General features: G+C 46.3%; 1 protein-coding gene across 6 annotated transcripts in view; it reads left to right on the plus strand.

The window, feature by feature from the left end:
• The window catches only part of PDE4A (phosphodiesterase 4A), a 599,090-nt gene that overhangs the window by 530,437 nt on the left and 44,527 nt on the right, over positions 1 to 24,126 (plus strand). For 2 of the 6 annotated variants that reach the window (XM_063931381.1, XM_063931382.1), the window contains 4 exons: positions 2,079 to 2,172; positions 8,748 to 8,926; positions 9,638 to 9,736; positions 14,458 to 14,622. In XM_063931381.1, coding sequence (XP_063787451.1) covers positions 2,079 to 2,172; positions 8,748 to 8,926; positions 9,638 to 9,736; positions 14,458 to 14,622 — 537 coding nt within the window. Of the gene's footprint in view, positions 1 to 188; positions 1,276 to 2,078; positions 2,173 to 8,747; positions 8,927 to 9,637; positions 9,737 to 14,454; positions 14,644 to 24,126 lie in introns of those variants that run through there. The other 4 variants (XM_063931383.1, XM_063931378.1, XM_063931380.1 and 1 more) reach the window with 4 other exon arrangements.

Genomic DNA, 24,126 nt, shown 5'->3' on the forward strand with positions numbered 1-24,126 from the left:
GAGTGTGAAGAGAGAGGGAGGGACGGGAGTGTGAAGAGAGAGGGAGGGACAGGAGTGTGAGGAAAGCGAGCGAGAGGCAGGAGTGTGAAGAGCGAGAGAGGAGTGTGAGAAAAGAGAGAGACAGTAGTGTGAAGAGAGAGGGAGGGACAGGAGTGCGAAGAGAGAGGGACAGGCGTGTGAAGAGAGAGGGAGGGACAGGCGTGTGAAGAGAGAGGGAGGGACAGGCGTGTGAAGAGAGAGGGAGGGACAGGCGTGTGAAGAGAGAGGGAGGGACAGGAGTGCGAAGAGAGAGAGGGACAGGAGTGTGAAGATAGAGAGAGGGACAGGAGTGTGAGAAAAGCGAGCGAGAGGCAGGAGTGTGAAGAGCGAGAGAGAAGGAGTGTGAGAAAAGAGAGGGACAGGAGTGTGAAGAGAGAGGGAGGGACAGGAGTGTGAAGAGAGAGGGAGGGACAGGAGTGTGAAGATAGAGGGAGGGACAGGAGTGTGAGGAAAGCGAGCGAGAGGCAGGAGTGTGAAGAGCGAGAGAGGAGTGTGAGAAAAGAGAGGGACAGGAGTGTGAAGAGAGAGGGAGGGACAGGAGTGTGAAGAGAGAGGGAGAGGGACAGGAGTGTGAAGAGAGAGAGGGACAGGAGTGTGAAGGGAGAGGGACAGGAGTGAGGAGAGAGTGAAAAGCAGGAGTGTGAGAAGAGAGAGAGGGGGACATGAGTGTTAGAAGAGAGAGAGGGACAGGAGTGTGAGGAGAGAGAGAGAGAGGGACAGGAGTGTGAGGAGAGAGAGAGAGGGACAGGAGTGTGAGGAGAGAGAGGGACAGGAGTGTGAGGAGAGAGAGAGGGACAGGAGTGTGAGGAGAGAGAGGGACAGGAGTGTGAGGAGAGAGAGAGAGGCAGGAGTGTGAGGAGAGAGAGAGGCAGGAGTGTGAGGAGAGAGAGAGGCAGTGTGAGAAGAGTGAGAGGCGTGAGAGAGGTCACAATGAGAGGAGAGCAGTGAATTGAATGACTCTGAAAGATGGGATGTGTAACTCAGGGAAAGAGTTAAACATAGACTGACTTCACCATTGAAATGAAAACAGACATCCTTGGGGGTGTAGTAGACTGTGACGAATCATTGAGAATTATGGGAAAGTAGTAAGGGAATTTTACATCAGACAGAAACAGTGGAAGAGACTGAAGACACAACAAGGTGATCAGAGCGCCTGGTCTCCTGCCTTGTACTGTCCATACTGTCACCATGCCAGATACCAACTACTTACGCTCTGTGTCCTGGGGATACATCAAGGTAAGGAAACCTCTTGTGCTGGGCTGTATACTGCTGCTGAGTATCTATATACTGCCAGGGACCATGCTGTGCTACTATCCAGTCTTCTAGTGCACAGTACGACTGACGCGTCCATTATTCTACTGTTTTGGATTTACATGCTCCACATGAACTACCACAAATTAGTTATGTTATTGCACTATATGTAGACAGACTATCCGCATTGATCTGTGTAACCCATCACATGATTTGTCCAAACCACAGAAAGGATCAGTAACTTTTTCTGCCACTAGATTGCCTGTTGTATCTGCCACCTATTATTGTCACGGGATCCGGTCTTAGGTTGACCACTATTGGCCGACATGCATTAGGTCGACCTGGTCACTAGATCGACGCATGAAAAGGTCGACATGAGTCTTTCACAATTTCTTGAACTTTTTCATACTTTACGATCCACGTGGACTACGATTGGGAATAGTAACCTTGCCCGAAGCATGGCGAGTGAAGACGATGCACCAATTAGGGTTCCCGGTCACATTATGAAGAAAACGACACCAAAAATAAATTCAAAAACTCATGTTGACCTTTTTCCATGTCGACCTAATGACCGTGTCGACCTATTTCAGGCATTGACCTAGTCACTGTCGACCAATAGTGGCCGACCGACTGACTGTCGACCTTATGACTCTCACCCATTGTCACACAATACCGATTTACAACTAATATTTTCTTGAATGAATAATGAACACGCTATACATGTGTTTAGAATCAGGCTATGTTAGTCGGACACTTTTCATTATAACCTAATGTTTTCTCTCTGACAGTTCAAGAGAATGTTGAACCGTGAGCTGACACACTTGTCTGAGATGAGCCGTTCCGGGAACCAGGTTTCAGAGTATATTTCCAACACCTTTCTCGGTGAGTTACATGCAACATCTCCATTGTATCTGCAAAATTAAGGGTTTAAAGCAGTTTGGTCTATATTCACACAAGGCGACCAGTCAGGAGCCAAGTTTGGTTGCTGTATACTTGGGGTGGGGTGCTAGGTAAAACTTGCAATGTCGGCAGGAAGCCATATCCTGTTCCAGAAAGGCACATCACATTGATGCCGGGAATTATAGGAAATCTGTCAAACTGGCTGCATGTCTGCCATCAGCATCTGAGCTTCATTGCATCACACACATTGGGGTACATGTATCAAACCTTGGAGACAGATAAGCTACCAACCAATCAGCGTTTAGCGGTCATTTTACAGGCTGTGTTCCAAAAATGACAGGAGCTAGTTGGCCGGTACTTTTATCTCTCTCCACTTTCTTTCTCCAAGCTTTGATACATACTCCCCCATTATGTGTGCGATGTATGACCCCAGTTAATGGTGTACTGAAGTAAAGATATTATTATTATTATTATTTTTATTACTTACCCACCACCCTGTCACTAAGTACTGCATAAGTTCTCCCAGTGACTTCCCCTTCTCTTTACATGTCTCAGTAGTTTACCTCTGCAAGTGTAATTAACATTATTGTTCATGTTGATAAATCTTTATGGGGGACATGTACTAAGCATTGATAAAAGTGGAGAAGTTGTCCATGGCAACCAATCAGCTGCTCTGTATACTTTTTATAGTATGCAAATTATAAATGTTACATCAATTCGGATTGGTTACTATGGACAACTTTTCCACTGGCCCACTTCTCCACACTTTTCACTGCTTAGTACATCTCCCCCATATGTATTCTCATTTCTGTGACAGTTAGGATGGTCTCATCAAATGCATCATTTAAAGCCCCCTAAACAGCCCTAGAGCCAGACAACAGGGTAATACGTAGACATGGGAGGCCGTGGAGTGCTTTGAGGTAGGTCAGGGGTGCGGTTGGGGGAAGGGACGGGGCAGTTGAATAAATGTAGAATTAGATGGCATTGGACAGTGTATTGATGGGGGGAGGAGACAGCTGGCAATTGGTGGGGCGTTTAGGAAGAGGATGTGTATGCATGGAAGAGAAATTGCTCTGCATAAATAACCCTCTTGGATGGAGTAAAACCTGTTTACAGATGTGTCCACACTCCAAATTGCTGCGATTGTGGTAAATGTGCGTACACATCACAATTGTGACTAGTCGTGCCCACGTGCAATCTGTTCGTAGGAGCATACACATCATGCAAACCTATGGGCCGGTGGTGCGTTTGCAGTGTACGCACATATTTGCAGGCACACTAATCACACCCACTTTGCCGCAAATAATTGCAGTCACGGCAAAGATGAGCATGGACACACATGTATATAGAATTATGTGTTATGGTAAAATATATCTGTGCATTCTGTTAATGCTGCACTTAGAGGAAATAGATTGATATACAGGTTGAGTAGGGAAGCCAATCCCGGGCCATTTTTTTCAATCCCGGGTATCGGGATTGAAAAATGGTCAATCCCGGGATTGGCTTTAGACTGTGTCCGGCCGCCCCCCATGCCCCGCCCCTCCCGCCCTGCAGACATAAAAAAACCCGTACAAACCTGCACAGCCAGGTAGCAGGTGAGGAGGAGCCAGCGGGTGAGTGTAGGGGAGCCGGCGGGTGAATGTAGGGGAGCCGGGAGGAGGCAGCGGGTGAGTACGAGGTGAGCCGGGAGGAGGCGGCGGGTGAAGACCGCCGTACTTTCCGGCTCGGCGGCTGCTGAAAGCGCAGCGTGACCTCACAGTCACAGGTCACGCTGCGCAGGGGGAGACAGGAGGAGGGAGCCGGGCAGAGTCTGAGCGTCCTGAGGACGCTCAACGCTGATCCCTCAATCCCCGGGATTGGAGCTTCCAATCCCGGGATTGAATCCCGGCCGTTTTTGGGCCTAAATCCCGGGATCCCGCCGATCCCGATACCGGGATTGGCCTCCCTAAGGTTGAGTATCCCTTATCCAAAATGCTTGGGACCAGAGGAATTTTGGATATGGGATTTTTCCGTATTTTGGAATAATTGCATACCATAATGAGATATCATGGTGATGGGACCTAAGTCTAAGCACAGAATGCATTTATGTTACATATACACCTTATACACACAGCCTGAAGGTCATTCTAGACAATATTTTTTATAACTTTGTGCATTAAACAAAGTGTGTGTACATTCACACAATTAATTTATCTTTCATATACACCTTATACACACAGCCTGAAGGTCATTTAATACAAATTTTTAATAACTGTGTATTAAACAAAGTTTGTGTACATTGAGCCATCAAAAACAAAGGTTTCACTATCTCACTCTCACACAAAAAAGTCCGTATTTCGGAATATTTGGATATGGGATACTCAACCTGTAATAATATGCCAATCTGCCAACAGCAAGATAAAACCTTTGTGCTGGAAATGGGAATGAGAATCTATTGTACGGTGCAACCTAACACAAAGGCTCAGCAAGGTCACTTTTAGCTCTGTCATTTCCAGATCCCTAAGATTAGAAGGAGCAGTGCCTCGTGCTGCTCCCAAAGTATAGATTTCTAGTTACATGTTGGGCCAAAATAGCAAAAGTGACTTTCAGCACATTGCAGCCAAACTCAGATAGACTAAAATCGTCTTTGTGAAAATTTTCTTTCCCATGAAATTTTGTTTTTATGGCTTTATATCTTTGTGAGTGTTCTTCTGATAATGTATATATGAAAATATAGATCATTGCTCACTGTGGCCCAGTGTAGCACACGCAGGGGAAGTCAGTGGTGGTGGTGGTGGGCGGAGCCAATATGATCCGCCCCCATTCCCAGACCCGCAAATCGTGGCATTCTGCTATGGCGGCAGGGCCTAATGATGAAAAGTGCCCATGCTCAACCCCAGACTCCCAGCAATGACCTCCTGCGGCATCCTCAGGGCAGGCTCCAGATGCTAGTAAAAGTGTGTGTATATGTATTTGTTCTATATGTGTGCATGTATGTGTTCTATTGTATATGTGTATGTGCTCTCTGTTTGTGTGTGTGTGTGTGTGTGTGTGTGTGTGTGTGTGTGTGTGTGTGTGTGTGTGTGTGTTCTATGTATGCATTTGGGTGTATGTGTTCTATGTAACGTGTGTTATATATACACATATACGCAGACACATGTGCGCATATAAGGAACCCCCCTAGTAGAACTGGTTGGCAGCTTGTCAGCACCACATTTCTTTACATAGAACCTATCTGTGTGGAGGTATTAGACAGACAATAGTTGTCATCTGAGGGATGCAAAGGTTCCATCAATAAGACGGAAACCTATCGGAACATAGTGCTGCTTAGCGATAAAATCTAGAAAAGATGCATTTGGAAAGAAACAGATGGGTCGCCAAGTGTTCAGCATTACGGTGGACCTGTTATTCATGTTGGGTTGTACAGCAGCTACTGGCAGAGGAACTATTGGATGTAATAAGCAATTGCACTAAATAACAGCAAATCATAATGTCCCAGAGTCAGTGAAGAAACTAAAAGTAAAAGCTTTTGGCTATCCAAGCAATGCAGTAATGTAAAATACACCTCAAATTCACCCATGAAGTGCTTACAGGAGCAGACGATTACAGTTCGGGAACGGTTGTCGCAGCCCCTGGATTTGAGTATTACTGAACGCCTATGGGGAGATGTGAAGCAGTACCAAAAGCAAGAACAGGAAACCATAGTAACCTCCTTTAGCAGCTTCCAAAGTACTGACTGACAGGGAGAGCGAGGTTTCTGCACATGTCACATTTACAGTTCATTTTATATTTAAAGCCATAAATAAAATAGATATGTACAAATAAAAAGTATTAGTACATTAAATTGTACAGATCATATGTGCAACCTGCTAAACTTCATTTTCCATAGAGATTTTGTGAGCTCCCAGACCCACAAGGCATAGTCTCTTGCATACATGGTATATCCCAAGTTAAAGGGCTTTTAGCCTTTTTTGGAAACCACTTAATTTGTGCTAAAATAAAATAACAAACATTCTTGTTATACTTACACCAGTGGCTCCCAAACCTTTTTTGAATCACGGCGCCATAGAGTATCAGAATTGTTTTCACTGCACCCCTAGACCTAAAGTTTCTTATTGAGACATTTAGAAAAAAATATTAAATGAAGTAAATTCTGTTTGTATGTCATCCTTATGTTCAATTGTGTGGTGAGGGACAAGATTTGTTTCTGTTTGTCCACATATTTTTTGATTGACAGCCACCGGCACTGGTTTAGCCTAAAACATCAACCATTAATAATTTGAATTGGTCCTGGACCACCAACCTGAGGCACCCCTGCAAGTGTCCTGTGGCACCCTGGCACACAGTTTGAGAACCATTGACTTACACTGTTCTAAGTTGCCTGGGGTGTCTATCTAAAGAGTGCTGACCTTTAACCAGCTGACACAAGGGGGATTACAGCATGTACTGCAGGGGGTATCGCACCTAAAATGCTCAGTGCTACAGGTATGAACTCTGTTGTCCAAAATGCTTGGAAGCTGGAGCTTGCCAGTTCATAGATCAGCTGGAATTCTAAGCATTCTAGACTGTGGTGCCCCAATTTCACATAATAATATAAGGAGACGAGGACGGCATTCCCTGATATGTCTGTAGACAGTCGTGAACCATATTGTAAATCTAGATCACCTGGTCACCAGAGAGCTGTCTGCAGACCTCAACTCCCTATAGGGTCAATCCATAGCAAATGGTCCAGAATTAAATTAATCGGTTGCTTCACTATTTTTAAAAATTTTTTATTTTTTGTGTGCGATGACCCCTATAAGTTAGTAGTCAGAAACCACCATTAGTTTATTTTTATTTGCCTTCATATGAAGATGGCGGCCATTTTTTTATCATGGCGTATGATATTTTTCACTGTTGCGGACGTTTGGGTAAATGCAATATCTCATCTCAGAAAAGTCATAGAAGCTGGGATAAAAAAAACATTATTTTCAGCACATTCCAAGCTACATTTTTGCACTGCTGCGATCAGATAGTCGCCGCCTACAGGGGGAGTGTATTTTAGCTGTGCAAGTGTGTGAACGCATGTGCAGGAGAGCTGTACAAACAGATTTTGTGCAGTCTCTGCGCAGCCCAGGACTTACTCATCCGCTGCGATCACTTCAGTCTGTCCGGGACCGGAGTTGACGTCAGGAACCCTCCCTGAAAACGGTCAGTTGACACCCACAAACGCCCTCTTCCTGTCAATCTCCTTGCGATCGCCTGTGCGAACAGATCCGTCGCATGAACCCACCGCTGAGCGGCGATCCGCTTTGTACCCTGCGACGTACCCGGCATGCGCAGTTTGGACCTGATTGCCCGCTGTGCGAAAAAGCCCCCTATAACACCTCCTATCACTCCATGTAAGACTTCCCTACATCTCCTCCTAGTACTCAGTTTGTGGATGTAACAGCTCCTGGATGGAAGCTGTTCTCCTCCTCCCAGTACCCAGCACTCAGCACATACAGTCCCTACAGAACAGGTTCCTGGGACCTGTGTTGCACATCATATAATGACTCCGGCATGTAAGGAGTTACACTGGACAGAAGGTTGTGTGATTCATGTTTCTCGCAGAAAGTTTGAGATTCAGGCAGCAATCCCATCCTATATTAATAAACCACTGACGTGGGAATGTATATTTAGTTTTCTTTCCAAAGTGCCAGCTGTGGGAAATAAGGGAGAGCCTAGTGTCATCCTGTAGGCGGGATCAGCCCTTTGCTGCAGCTTAATAGGCGCCTCATGCAGCCTGTCCTCAGGGGGTGTAGAACTACAAGTTTGTGCGTGCCCTAACACTAGTATACAGCTCCTTATGCATAAAGGCCTGGATACCATGGGAAAGGGGAGGGGGGGAATTTAGGTATTGTGAACAGAATTATGGTGCTGGGCATAGTCTACTCCATGTCCTGCGTTGTGTGGCTGTATCGTGCACATGACTTAATCTGACTCCATGTACTGTGTGTATAGTCTGTAATGTTCTATAGGCAGTCCCATGGAGTTAATGCTATGTATAACATGATACTGCATGTTGGTATTGTATTGCTCTGTGCTGCATACATACACGGGGGGGGGGGGGGGGGGTAACAGTTGTCATAGGGCAGAAAAACAGATGGATATTTATGTTGTACTCTCCGATAATGCAATCTCTTTCCCACAAGACATATAATCTGCACTTAATCACACCTTCCTGAGCTAGTAAACTGGCCATTTTCACCATCCTTCCTGTAAGATGAATATGGGGAAACTTGGGACAGCTGTTCCCATTGCCCTTTAAATATTGAGCCACCCGTCCCAGCATCCTCAGAGCTTTCCATGCACCTGGCTGAGCAAGACCTCCCTCACAGCTAACATGGCGTTTTCTGTGGTTGCTTTCATCCTATCCCTACAAACCTGTTTCATAAGACTGGGAATATCTGTGCTCCGATACGATGGGCAATTCCTCGGAGGGGGAGAACCAGCTGCTGGACCAGGAATGGGTACTCACAGGACATGCTACTACTCTCTGCAGCGTGCGTTGAGCTCTCGGCATCTCCTTCACTGTCCTTATGTGTTATGTGTTACAGACAAACAAAACGATGTGGAGATCCCGTCCCCTACGCAGAAGGAACGAGACAAGAAGAAGAAGCAGCAGACGATGTGCCAAATCAGTGGCGTTAAGAAGCTCACGCACAGCTCCAGCCTGACCAACTCTACAATACCTCGTTTCGGAGTGAAGACTGACCAGGAGGAACCTCTTGGCAAGGTACCAACAGAGATCTACTATCCTAAGTGGTCTCTCGAGTATAAACAGTGTCACCCAGGTCTTTTATAAAGTCTGAAGTGACTGAATGTTCCTCTACGGGGACTACTGTTCCTATATTATCACATGACCACAAATCAAAACTTTGTTATAATGTGCTTTATAATGCCACTCCATGCACCATCTGCCATGTAGCTTACCCACTGCAGGAACACTATCATCAATGGGTTAAGTCATATATTTTATGTTTGATCTCAGGTCTAAAATAGATCATTGGGTCTAGTTATTTAATAGTGTTTTGAGCCAGATATTGCATTTTGATTATTGTATGGCTGGAAGAATCTCAGCGCCATGGTACAGCTGCATTCTGTAGCTTTTCTTTTTCATAGTCCCGTTGATTTGTCACTTTCACTGTGATACAAACAATAACTGATCTTAGCAGATGGTTGTATCAGAGAGTCCGTCCCTTTCGGTGGATGCCACAAAGTGAGACCTGTCCTTGATTTCAAACTAGTGTCCGTATGGAAGTTCAGGACAAGAGGAAGCATTAGCCAACTGTACAGCCCCAGACCCTAATGCCGTCCCTTACGTGTCAGGATATATTGTACACCTATAGGATCATAGCTCTCTATTTTATGACAAGTATACCTGAGAGCCAACAGACACTCTGCAGCAGCCTCACCGTATATCTCGCTGTCTCTCTCCACTCTCCAGGAACTGGATAATTTAAACAAGTGGGGCCTTAACATCTTCCGAGTGGCAGAATATTCCAATAACCGTCCTCTGAGCTGTATAATGTTCACCATATTTCAGGTGAGTAGTGTGTGGTGCATTGGGTATAGAGAAATGATCAGTGAATGTGATACAGCTGGTGCATGCAGCCATTGGTCTGCCTCCCGAAATCCGCATAGCGGGTTCCGGAGATGTACTAAGCAGACACAAAAGTCAGCTAAAAAAAATAATGGATCCCATGTGTTGCATTGTACGTGGCCTTCATAACCATATTGCTGTGCTCCAATAAATGCTAAAGTCGCATCACCCATTCATATACAGTGCAGTGTTCTCCCCACGCTCTAAATTACGGGCGGTCCGCCAGGCAAGCATCCGCTTAGCGCCCAGCAGCCAAGACCCCCTGACGCCCGACAGCTCTTACCGCCACTGTGTCTGTTCCCTTGGCTCGTCCCACAGCCCCAGTAATGTGCGCGTCCCCTGACGTTCACCCGCCACCCTCTCCAAAGTTAACATGTTTCCATAGGAGAGAGATGCTGGGCGGGAAACATGTTAACTTTGGAGAGGGTGCCGGGCAAACGACCGCGATATGCGTGCCATCTGGCATCTGGGGACACGCACACTGTAACGTTGACGGAGGGCAGAGATCCCTCCCGCTACTTAAAAGGAAGAGACGCGCTGTCTGGGTGGGAACAGACGCCTGAGCATATTGAAGAGAGAGGACATCCAGCGTCCGCTCTCTGTTCCTTATCACTGTGCTGTATAAAAGCAATTTTGTGGCGCTAGCAAGTGGGGGCAAAGACTTGAAGTATCTGAGAGCTGTTTGTGAGGGCAGTAAAAAGCTGTTTAAAAAAACAATTGAGCCAGCAAGTGGGGGCAAAGAGCTCTGTTTAAATAGCTGAGAGCTGTTTGTGGGGACAGTCAGTGTTCTGAAAAGCTGTTTAAAAAATAATTGGGCCAGCAAGTGCCAGTAACTGAAAGCCAATTAAAAAACAATTTTGCCAGCAAGTGGGGCAAAGGGACTAATTCAGACTTGATCATAGATGTGCTAAATTTAGCACATCTAGGATCACTTTCACAGACATGCGAGGGGACACCCAGCACAGGGCTAGTCTGCCTCCCCTCCCCCCCGGCACAGGTACAAAAGCAACACACGGCAGCAATGCTTTTGTATCTGAGGAGTAGCTCCATACCAGCTTAGCTCCTGCGTGCTGGCAGGGAGCTACCCATCGCTCTCCGGGTCGCAGCGGCTGCGTGTGACATCATGCAGCTGCCGCGGCCCGCCTCCCGCACGGTCCGGGCACGCCTGCGTTGCCCGAAGCTCGCCCCCAAAACAGCGGCCTAACGCCACCAGCCCACCCCCTCCCACCCAGCGAATGCCTCTGCCTGTCAATCAGGCAGAGACAATCACTGGGCTGAGATGCCGATCGCATCTCTGACATGCGCCAGCAATCAGGTCTAAATTAGTCCCAAAGTCGTCTCTTCTTTATTTTTCTGAGAGCTGTTTGTGGGTGCAGTCAATATTTTGAAAAGCTGTTTAAAAAACAATTGTGCCAGCTAGTGTGGCCAGTATCTGAAAGCTGCTGGAAAATTCATTGTGGTGCCAGCAAGTGTGGCCAGTATCTGAAAGCTGCTGGAAAATTCATTGTGGTGCCAGCTAGTGTGGACAGTATTTGGGAGCTCTTTGAAAAACAATTGTGGTGCGAACACCAAGTGAGGACAGTATTTGGGAGCTGTTAAAAAAATACATGCGCGTCTAGTCACCTGGTTCCCATAATGAGTCAAAAAAAAATTAAAAATATGAATACAATAGCGAAAGAGATTTCCAACAAGGAGACTGCAAACGAGGCCGATCCATTTTCTGAATCACCGTGTCACATCAAAAATGTTTCTCTAAACTACGCACATCTGGAGTAAAAACTGACTGGTTTAAAACATTTCAGTGGTTGTTAGTAAAAGATAATGGAATGATGTGTTCCACTTGTATAAAATATGGAAAGAGACTAGCCGCAAAGAGGGAAGTGACTTGGGTGACTATTCCTTGCAAAAGACTCCGAAAAGAAAGTTTAATTGACCATGAGCAAAGTAAATTACACACTGATTCGTGTTCAAATATACTTCAGAAACGTGTTTTTGAAGAAACTGGGATAGGAGAAATTGAACGATCCATTTCAGTTCTTTGAGAGATGCTTTTGTGGGAGCTTTATGAACGATGTATTGGTTTGCAAAAAACGAACTACCACATGCTACATTGTATGTAAATTTACTTGAGCGCTGTAAAGGGCCCCATACACTAGAACGATAATGCCCGATTTTAGCCCAATTCGGGCCGATATATTGGGTGAAATCTGACATTTTGGCTGTGTGTCCGATCCGATGCGCTGCCCCGTGAGCATCGGATCGGATCCTCCAGATCGCCAGTGCTGCACTCGTGATATATCGGTTCCTGCAGGCATGGCTGGGAACGCATACGATATATTGCATGCAAAATGTACCAAATCGTATGGCACCACTCCCGGGAGAGTTCAAGGGAAATCGCCCCAACTTCAGCCTCTAGACATATCGTTCTAGTGTATGGGTTGTAGATACTTATCCCATCTTGATACTGGAAAAAAATCAAAAAAATACACTTCGGAAAGAATAATGTAAGAACTGATGGACATCTTAGCTTCACAATTAATATGTGTAATACTTAAACAATTACATTCAGCAGAATATTTCAGTGTTCTGTGTGATGAAACTACAGATATTTCTGTTTTGAAGCAGCTTATTATATACATTAAATATGTTTGCCAATTTAAAAAAGAGATTACTGTTAGTTTTAGATCAACATGTAGTACCGCTGATGGCAAAGCTGAAACTACAGTATAACTAACAAAATAATTGAACAAATTGACAGTATAGGGTTGAAAAGAAATCTAATTTGGTGGGCCTAGGCTCTGATGGAGCAGTGGTGATTGGGAAGCACAAAGGAATAGCAAAACTGTTAAAAGATGAAACAAGCGGGGTCATGGTCAACTGTCATTGTATAAACCACCGTCTGGCACTTGCTAGTGCCCAAGCAGCTGCTGAGATGCCTTATTTAGTCAAATTTAACAACATCTTAAGACAACTGTTCTTCTGTTTTTTATAATTCCCCTGTTAGAATGGCTGGGTTTACTGAAATGCAAAATATTCTGAACAGTCCTCACATTAAACTTACAATGGCTAGTGACGCTAGGTGCCTGTCTGTTGACTTTGCTGTACAGTCTTTAAGAGAATGCCTGGTGAGTGTCATTGCTGCACTGAAAAGAGAGGCTGCTGAGAGAAATGACATCACAGCTGAAGGTTTAAGCAAATATATGAGAACATACAATTTTGTAGTTTCACTTATGATGTTTTCAGATGTGCTGCCTCATTTGTCTAAGTTGTCTATAAAGTTTAGCAAAGGCAAGATGTTCATTTAACAGAAATAGACCCTATCTTAAAAGCCACAGAACTATGCATCATGGAACTGAAAGACGCACCTGCTACTCATTTTAAAAACCTCCATCGACAGCTTGCTGGTGAATGGTCAGACCTTCGAGTAAACTGTTCCGATGCTAATGCTACTGCTTTTAAGAAAAATGTCTCTGGTAAATACATAGACACAGTTATACCCCTTTCACATCGTACAAATAACCCGGTATCGACACGGCATATTGCCGCGTCGAAAAACGGGTCAGTGTGCGATGTGAAAGCACTTTGGCCGAATTAGCGGGTCGCCTGAATACTGGGTCAGGCGCAGTGTGAATGGGAGCTGTTTCGATGCAACACGGCTCCCATTTACAGCATAGGGAGAGGCGGCGCAGGAGATGAGCTCATCTCCCAGCGCCGCCTCCACCCCCGCCCCTGCTGCTGCTGCGCCCCCCACTGCTATGGCAACCTAACCGGTATATTGCCGGGCCGGAAAGCCACCAAAGCAGAGCAAATGCCGGATCCCACCCGGTAAGGATACGTTTCTCTTACCGGCTGGGATCCGGCATTTGCGATCTGAAAGCGGTATTATTAACCACCTAGAAGCAAGATTTCCAGATTTGCCAGTCTTATCCTGTTTTTCAAGACTTGTCAATACAGAAAGCCATGATCAAAATGAGGCTTGTGAGATTCCTTTTGAGCATTATTCTAAAAATGCAAGTCCCGCAATCTTAAATTATGAAAATACATCATTAGAATGGGCTGCTGCATTAAAATTGTTTGAATTACAGTTTTACAAAAATCTAGATTCAAAACAAATTATGCTGAAATTTTCAACGACATCTGAGCTCAGAGAATCTTTTCCAAATGTAGCAAAACTATCTGTATTGGACTGACCATACCTGTAAGCACAGCTGAATGTGAAAGAGGATTTTCTACTCTAAAACAAATTAAAACTGTCTAAGGAACCGGATGAAGCAGGACACCCTAAATAACCTGATGCTTATTTCACTAGAGGAACCAGATCTTGCAGACTTTGATTATTAAAAAGCTGCAGACGACTGGGCCTCTAAAAAGAAGAGGAGAATTAATATATAAAAATCTCAAGTTTAAATCAATATGGTCATGATTTAACAATTTTATTATTGGGAAGGTCCCTACCCGGCTACTTCTTGATGCCACCCGGCTGGAAACATTTTCTGGGGAGAACACTGCAGTGTAAGGCAATGAAGTCCAGAGAATAGTGCCTGGGCTGTGTTATTTGTAAATGCCTCCGACTGTATGGCCGGTACCCAAAGTGGCAACCAAGCCTAGGTAGCCCGCCTCTTGCATGTACTCCACTAAAGTATGCTGTTTTTTTGTCTCAGCAGGAGAGAGAGTTGTGTAAGATCTTTAAGATACCTGTGGAAACCCTAATCACGTACATGATGACCTTAGAAGATCACTACCATGCCGATGTGGCGTACCACAACAGCTTACACGCCGCAGACGTCACACAGTCCACTCACGTGCTGCTCTCCACGCCGGCATTGGATGTAAGAGGCAGTGATGACACGGTACAGGGTCAGGTTGGGGTGAACATGGTTGCTTTGCAAATTGGTGGCTGCAGATAGTGATGGGGGGGGGGGGCGGGGTTGTGCAGGCCTTCCTGGAGTGCTACTAAATATGACTTCTTTCTGTGCTTTTCAGCCAAACGTTTGTCATCAGGCAGAGTTTATTATTGTTGCTATGCTGGGCTATGACACATGCTGTCTGCACTGCATGTCACTGTATTCATATTGCAGCTTTGTAGCATAGTCAGGGACTGGCTGAACTGAAAGCAGAAACTGGCAAGAAGGGGGCCAAGGGATGCCTGCAGCCTGCCAGGCCTTTATCTGTTGGCCTTTACTTCCTTCTGACTCATACTCGTTTCTCTGCTTTACCCCCCAGTGGGGTTCACCCGCAGCCCCAGCTCTTATTAAAAAGTGAGTGGGGAGTCTCAAGGGTGGTTTAGGGAAAGTGGGAGGTCTGAAATGTTTTTTGGGACGAATGTCATTCTAGGGGGCATGCACTGGGTATTTTAAGGGAGTGGTGGATTTCACCAGTGTGGGCGGCTATAATATGAGCAGGTGTTTGTACTTTTCTTTGTTTATATGAATTGTTTCAACATATCGGGATTAATAGTAATGTGTGGCCCTTATGAAAGTTTGGGGGCCACACATGCTGCCCTTGGAATCAGGATGACCCAAGTTTTTTGCTTTATGGTCCCAGTTTGCTGATTATACTCCATAGTGAGAGGGACGGAACATCAAGAACAAGAGTCCGAATATATAGAAGTTACATAAACTGGGTGTGGGTCGTTGGGTCGACAGTAAATTGGTCGACAGTGAGTAGGTTGACACGGTAAAAAGGACGACACAAGGTTTTGTGATAAAAATTGGTGTAGTTTTCTTCATAAAGTGATTGGGATGGGAACCCCATTTAGTGCACCGTGTTACTATTCCCAATCTAGTCCATGTGGATCGTAACGTATGGAAAAAAAAAAGTTGTGAAAAACTCATGCCGACCTTTTCATGTGTCGACCTAGTGACCATGTTGAATAATGGTCGACCTAAAGACCGGCTTCCACATAAACTACATGTATATCCGCTATTAAAGGCGTGAAGCTAGTTCTCTAAATTTTCTATTTACGCCTCATTGGGAGCAATAACTGAGGGAAACCAAATAGAAATGACGCGTTGGATCGCACAGCGATTATCTGCAATAGGCTCTGTTGAACCAGCTGCCTCATTTCTATCAGTAGTTTATTTAATCAATTGTTGTGTCAGTATAGGGGGGTGGAGACGGCCTGGAGTGCTGGCAGCAAGGCTCTTCCACAGGCTGATATGGCAGTGTGACCGCCTATGATGGAGTTACACGCTATCCTCCAGAGCCCTCAGAAAATATTAATAATGTACAATGTAAACAGATGGAGATGGCAGCCCGGACGTCATAAGTAACACGACCCCCTGGCTGTCTACGTGGTAACATTTCTCTACCTGGGCCGCAGCACAGACCTCTGCATCGTCAAGATGTCCAGCGCAGTCAGCCAGTTTGAGTTCTGCTGAATAATGCATCACGATGAGAACGTGAGACCGTCTGTGCAAGGCAAGCACAATGTATACGGGAGTGGCAATCCTCCATTCCCGTATGGTTTCCGCCTGTTACTGGGAAGGCTGCCTTGTAGTAGCGGACATACATGTTACAGCTAGATGGAAATAAATCACAGGCGAGTAGCTTAGGTGACAGGTTAAGAGTCCAATATGGCATGCCAACACACTAATTAATGTTTGTCATTAGCATTTGCGGATCTTACCTGTAAATGAGGTAGAAGTCAACGTGAGAAACATATGATGTTAACGGTAAAAAAATAAAATAAAATAAAAACCACACATTATGAGGTAAATGTATGAAGGCTTCTAAAAATGAAAAGAGGTGATGTTGCCCATAGCATCCAATCAGATTCTATAATTTCTCTGTTGCATCCTAGAAAATGAAAGACAGAATCTGATTGGTTGCTATGGGCAATATCACCACTTTTCTTTTTCAGTAAATTTATCTCTATGTGTACATAATACACTTGTATCCCTGCAAGTATGTGCGAGTCTCCTGTTGCCCCTGCTTTATTATACTATATGGCCCAATTGCAAAGCGCTATAGAGTACGTTGGCAGTGTACAGCTGTGTACTTTTATGCCAAATAGCCCCTTCCGTGCGCCGTGCATCTTTTTCGCTCAACGTGAGGGAATGTAATAGGGTGTGAGAATCAGAAAGTGAGAGATTTGTGGACACTTCTCCTGTTTTTTTAAAGTGGCAATCATTTGCATGCCAAAAACAGGTTGATTTTGCTATGTAAATGATCGACACTTTAAAAAAACAGAAGTGTCCCAAAATCTCTCACTTTCTGATTCTCACACCCTATTACATTCCCTCCAACATGTGTGTCCTGTTTGCATAAATAAAACAACTGGCTGGGACAGAAAGGTGTTGTTAGAGTACGCTGACCACTGGGGCTTCTAACACTTGACTATCAGTGTGCGACTGAGTCGGAATCTGTGTAAGGGCTCGTATGCGAGCGGCCGTGGCTTTCCCTCACCAGAGTTCTGTTGTGCTTCATCTGCGACTTTGTATGTGGGTTATACCCATTCATAGGTGAATAAAGTGACAGCCCAGCATTTCTGGTATACTGTGACCGGCTCTTTGCAGCACCCGTGATGCAAATAAGGTGTAAAATGGAAATGTATTGAAAAATATTGTACGTTGCAGTCGCAATGAGCGTCTCACGTAGCATGGCATTAGGACACTCATTGTATGGGGACACATTTTTATAAATACATGTTAATGTTATTAATGATGTATTTATTAGGGAACTGTTATCTACTATATAAAAGTGAAAATTTGTCCTTCTGTCTTTCTATACAAATCCACAGTTTACAAGCTAAGATCATGAAATTTTACATACGAGCGTATTAAAACACAGCGGAGGCAACAAAAAAAAATTAGAAATCCATAGCACCCCTAGGGGGTGGGACAGCAGCACAGAGTATATCCAGAGACAGCATAACTCTGGAATTGCTAGACTCATGTACTCCAAAATTGGTCCACATATGCCTTACAAACTGGCAACAAACACTGTGGAAGGCCTGGAGCACTTTACACCAAACTTGGGACACATCTTACTTACAATCTGGAAACAAACTCTGTGGGTGTCAGACACCCCTAGCACCCCTAGGCGTGGGACAACAGCACAAAGTATTTCAGGAGACAGCATAACTCCTGAATGCCTGGACCAATTTACAGCAAACTTGGTACACATATGACTTACAAACACTGTGGGGGTAACACACCACTAGCACCCCTGGGGGTGGTCCAGCAGCACAGACTATATCAGGACATGCATGATATGTCAGTGATGACAGGGCTGCATTTGACAGGGCCAGTGACATGATGTGAGGAGGGGAATGCTGGTAGCACAGACCCACACACAGAGTTATATGGTGGAAGTAGCACGGTCCCCCAGCAGCACAGAGTATATCAGGAGATACATAGTGTGCTGCACTATATAAGAAACTGTAAAGAAAACCCAGGGGCACTGACATAATGTGAGGAGGGGAATGGAGGCAGCAGGAAGCCACATATTGAGAGTTGTATAGTGGGGAGAGTAGGGTCCCTTGGGGGACCAAAAAGGGGTCCGGCCACTACACAAAGTGCGTCTGGGAAGCAAGATATGCCTATATACTAGATCTCCAACCAACGTAAATTAACAAACAACTATCTTTCTAATTTACCATCCTCATCCCGTAGCGAAGCACTGGTTATTTATACTGTGTGTTTAATATTTAAATTCATTTTCTCTTACGCCCTAGAGGATGCTGGGGTCCACATTAGTACCATGGGGTATAGACGGGTCCACCAGGAGCCATTGGCACTTTAAGAGTTTGGAGTGTGGGCTGGCTCCTCCCTTTATGCCCCCCCTACCAGACTCAGTTTAGAAAATGTGCCCGGAGGAGCCGGTCACAGCTAGGGGAGCTCTCCAGAGCTTTTCTAGTAAAATGATATTTTAGAGTTTTTTTATTTTACAGGGAGGCTGCTGGCAACAGCCTCCCTGCAGCGTGGGACTAAGGAAGGGAGTAGTGTCCGCCCTGCGGGGTCTGAGCCACTTACTCCGCTGACGGGACACTGAGCTCCTGAGGGGATCGCTCACCCCAGCAGCATGCCGCCAACACCTTACAGAGCTGAAGATTATGGCGAGTAAGACACCGACCCCTCTAGCAAGCAGGGGTCTGGTGTGAAGATGGCGGCAGCAGGGTAGGAGCACAGTATTACCTGCGCCCTGGGATGGCTCAGCGGTACATAGTGCGGCGCGGTGAGGGGCGCCCTGGGCCAGCGCTTACACCCTACACTGGTCACAAAGCCTGTCGGGGTCCCAGGATCTAAGCCAGATTCAATCCTCAGGCCAGTATAATCAGATGAAGAGCGGGAAGACAGCGCTATTTTGGGGGCGGAGCTTCTCCTCAGAGCGGACCAAGCAGCGTTCAGCGCCATTTTCCTGCGGGCACAGCGCTGATCAGGAGAAAGAAGGTCCCTCCACAGCAACTCCAGCTATCTCTCACGGTACCAGGGGGTTGTAGAAGGAGGGGAGAGGCTGCAATACGACTGTGTATCCTATTAAGGTGCACAGTCAGCGCCGACAAGGGGTCTCCCTTTGTTTAAAAGCGCTGTGTGTGGGTTGGCTCCAATCTCTGTGTCTCTCTTGCCATTCTTTGGGGGGGGGGGGGGACGACGACTCTGTCTTACCCTCCCCTGTGTGTGTGTGGAGTGTTTTGTGTTCTCCTTTAGCTATGTCCAGGGACACTGTGTCATATGCTGCGAAGGATATGTCCTCCCAGGATGATCCCATTCCATGTAGTCAGGATAGCACTGGTTTAGCACAGATTCCAGAAAGGGAACCCGAGTGGTTTTTCTCTATCAAATCTTGGATTTCTCAGCTTTCAGATAGGGTTGCAAGTAATGAATCCGCAACCCAGGTATTACAGAACTCTATGGCAGTATGGCCCGATTCTGGTACCTCAGGACGCTCCGCTATATACCCCCACAAACGTGCACTTGCTCATGTCATGCAAGATGACACGGATACCATTCTGATACCACAGACGGTACTGGGGATGTGTTGCGTGGGTCTGCCTCTCTTGCAAAGGGGGTGCAATTGTTGATAGAGGCTATCAGAAATGTGTTGAATATTAATGATACCACACCTGAGCAGGTTGAGAAGGCTTTTTTCACTGAAAATAAGAAAGCCTCGCTAACCTTCCCTGCGTCTAAGGAATTGAATGCTATATTTGAGAAAGCATGGGAAAACCCTGAGAAAAAACTCCAGATCCCTAAAAGGGTCCAGGTGGCATTTACTTTCCCTGAGGAGGATAGGAGAAAAATGGGAAAGCCTGCCAATTGTTGATGCATCTGTGTCCAGACTCTCAAAAAAGGTGGTTTTGCCTGTTCCGGAATCTACCGCCTTAAAGGAGCCGGCTGATCGAAAGATTGATAATACACTTAAATCAATGTAAACAGCTTCGGGGGCCATATTACGTCCCACTACTGCTAGTGCATGGATTGCAAAAGCTATAGTAAAATGGTCAGGCACCTTACTTGAGGATTTGGATACAATTGATAAGGGCCGACAATTGGTCGGCCGATGCGGAATCCAGGAAAAGTGTGGAGTCCCTACCCTACACAGGTCAGGCTCTCTTTTGGGAAGCTTTGGATGCGTGGATATCCACGGCTACGGCGGGTAAGTCTCTGTTACTTCCCTCTGCTGCACCTTTTCCGAAGAAATCCTTCTTTTCATTAGCATTGCAGTCCTTTCGGCCTAACAAGCCTACAAAGGCCAAGCCGTCCAATACCTTCTTTAGGGGAGGTCGAGCTAAATCCAAGAAACCTGCTGCGGCAAGTTCCCAGGAAACTAAGCCTGCTTCCAGTACACCGAAGTCCTCTGCATGACGATGGACCGCGCGGCCTGGAGGTGGGGCCAGTGGGAGCGAGGCTCAGACAGTTCAATCACGTCTGGGTATCGTCCGACCTGGATCCCTGGGTGATAGATATTGTGTCCCAGGGATACAAGTTGGAATTTCTAAATCTCCCTCCTCACCGATTTTTCAAATCAGGCTTGCCAGCTCTACTGGCGGACAGGACTGTCCTACAAGCAGCGGTTCAGAAGTTGGTGGAGGGACAGTTCATTGTGCCAGTGCCGCCTCATTCGCAAGCCACGGGTTACTAGTCAAACCTTTTTGTGGTACCGAAACCGGATGGCTCGGTCAGGCCTATTCTAAACCTAAAATCAGTGAACCTTTTTCTGAAGGAGTTCAAGTTCAAAATGGAGTCTCTCAGGGCGGTGATATCAGTTCCGGAAGTGGGGGAATTCCTAGTATCCCTGGATATCAAGGATGCGTACCTCCACATTCCGATTTGACTACCGCATCAGGCTTATCTCCGTTTTGCATTACTGGACTGTAATTTCCAGTTCCAGGCCCTGCCAATCAGCCTCTCTACAGCACCAAGGGTGTTCACCAAGGTGATGGTGGAGATGATGGTTCTACTCCGAAAACGGGGTGAACATCATTCCGTATCTAGACGATCTACTGATAAAAGCATCGTCCAAGGATGAGCTGTTGCAGTCCATTGTACTCACGACCCACCTACTCAGAGTCCACTGTTGGATTCTGAACCTTCCAAAATCTCATTTGGAACCAACCTGGAGGTTGTCTTTTCTGGGGATGATCCTCGACACGGAAGTGCAGAGGGTGTTTCTTCCACAGGAAAAGACGTTGGTGATACAGACAATGGTCCGGGATGTCCTGAAGCCAGCCCGGGTGTCGGTTCATCAATGCATTCACCTTTTGGGAAAGATGGTGGCCTCTTACTAGGCTCTCCAGTACGGGAGGTTCCATGGTCGGGCCTTCCAACTGGATCTCCTGGACAAGTGGTCAGGATCTCATCTACACATGCACCAGAGAATTTGTCTGTCGCCAAGGGCCAGGATTTCACTCCTCTGGTGGCTCCAATTGTCTCGTCTTTTGGAGGGCCGCAGGTTCGGGATTCAGGACTGGGTCCTTCTAGCCATGGATGCGAGCCTTCAGGGTTGGGGCGCTGTCACTCAAGGGGAAACCTTCCAAGGAAGGTGGTCAAGTTTGGAAGCCGGCCTGCCGATCAACATCCTGGAACTAAGAGCCGTCTACAACGTTCTTCTTCAGGCGGCCCATCTTCTAAGAAATCGGGCCATTCAAGTACAGTCGGACAATGTATCGACGGTGGCTTACATAAACCGACAGGGTGGAACAAAGAGCAGAGCTGCGATGTCAGAGGTGATATGAATCATCCTCTGGGCAGAAAAACACGCATTGGCGCTCTCTGCAATCTTCATTCCGGGGGTGGACAACTGGCTAGCAGACTTCCTCAGCAGACACGATCTCCATCTGGGAAATTGGGGTCTCCATCCGGAGGTATTCAAGGAAATAACAGACCTTTGGGGGTTACCCCAAATATACATGATGGCCTCTCGTCTCAACAAGAAGCTTTGACGCTATTGTTCCAGGTCGAGGGACCCACAAGCAGTGGCAGTGGACGTCCTGGTGTCTCCGTGGGTGTTCCAGTCGGTGAACGTGTTTCCACGACTCCCACTCATTCCAAGAGTTCTAAAGCTCGTAAGGAGAACAAGAGTTCAAGCGATCCTCATTGCTCCAGACTGGCCAAGGCGGGCTTGGTATGCGGACCTTCTGAATCTCTTGCAGGAAGAGCCGAGGCCTCTTCCTCTTCGGGAGGACCTGCTGCAGCAGGGGCTGTTCGCTTATCAAGACTTACCGCGGCTACGTTTGATGGCATGGAGGTTGAACGCCTGATACTAGCTCAGAAGGGCATTCCGAAGAAGGTCATTCCTACCCTGATACAGGCTAGGAAAGGGGTAACTTCTAAACATTACCATCGTATTTGGAAGAAATATGTCTCTTGGTGCGAGTACAAGAAGTTTCCTGCGGTGGAGTTTCAACTGGGACGTTTTCTCCTCTTCCTGCAAGCAGGTGTGGATATGGACCTGAGATTGGGATCTGTAAAGGTCCAGATTTTGGCCATATCCACTTTCTTCCAGAAACAATTGTCTGCCCTCCCTAAGGTTCAGACCTTTTTGAAGGGAGTTCTGCACATTCAACCTACCTTTGTGCCGCCTACGGCGCCTTGGGACCTTAACGTGGTGTTGCAGTTCCTCCAGTCGGACTGGTTTGAGCCTCCACAGGAGGTTGAGGTCAAATTTCTTACATGGAAGGCTGTCACGTTGTTGGCCTTAGTTTCTGCTAGACGTGTGTCAGAATTGGGGGCTTTGTCTTGTAAAAGCCCTTACTTGATCTTCCACGAAGATAGAGCTGAGCTCCGGACACGTCAGCAGTTTCTTCCAAAGATTGTGTCGGCATTTCATATCAACCAACCTATTGTAGTGCCAGTGGCTACTGACTCCTCAATTTCGTCTAAGTCCTTGGATCACAGGAAATCGGACTCTGTTTGTCCTGTATGATCCCAAGAAAATTGGGTGTCCTGCTTCAAAGCAGACTATATCTCACTGGATTAGATTCACTATCCAGCATGCTTATTCTACGGCAGGATTGCCATGTCCAAAATCTGTTAAGGCCCATTCTACTCGTAAGGTGGGGTCTTCCTGGGCGGTTGCCCGGGCTGTCTCGGCGTTGCAATTTTGCCGAGCGGCAACTTGGTCTGGGTCAAACATGTTTGCTAAGTTCTACAAGTTCGATACTTTGGCCTCTGATGATCTGAAGTTCAGTCAATCAGTTCTGCAGGAGCCTCTGCGCTCTCCCTCCCGTTCTGGGAGCTTTGGTACATCCCCATGGTACTAATGTGGACCCCAGCATCCTCTAGGACGTAAGAGAAAATAGGATTTTGGTTACCTACCAGTAATTCCTTTTCTCGTAGTCCGTAGAGGATGCTGGGCGTCCGCCCAGCGCTTCGTTTTCCTGCAACCGTTATCTGGTTCAGTACAACTTTGTTTAGTTGAGTTCTGCATTGTTACTTGGTAAGTAATGTTTCAGCAGTTGCTGAGTTTCTAGTTAGCTTGATGTGCCTTGTATGTGTGAGCTGGTGTGAATTTCGTCACTATCTATGTTAAATCCTTCTCTCAAAGATGTCCTTCTCCCCGGGCACAGTTTCTAGACTGAGTCTGGTAGGAGGGGCATAGAGGGAGGAGCCAGTCCACACTCTCAAACTCTTAAAGTGCCAATGGCTCCTGGTGGACCCGTCTACACCCCATGGTAATAATGTGGACCCCAGCATCCTCTACAGACTAAGAGAAAAGGATTTACCGGTAGGTAACCAAAATCCTATTTTTGTAAACAGACATTCTTAAAATCCTAGGCAATGCCGGGTACTCCAGCTAGTTAATGTATTTATTAGGGAAACATACATGGTAAGAATAGGGGCATCATGGACGGTCTGATTACACCCCACTGTCATATTACATATCCCTGT

The sequence above is a fragment of the Pseudophryne corroboree genome, chromosome 6, assembly GCF_028390025.1.
Source record: "Pseudophryne corroboree isolate aPseCor3 chromosome 6, aPseCor3.hap2, whole genome shotgun sequence".
NCBI classification, from domain to species: Eukaryota; Metazoa; Chordata; class Amphibia; order Anura; family Myobatrachidae; genus Pseudophryne; species Pseudophryne corroboree.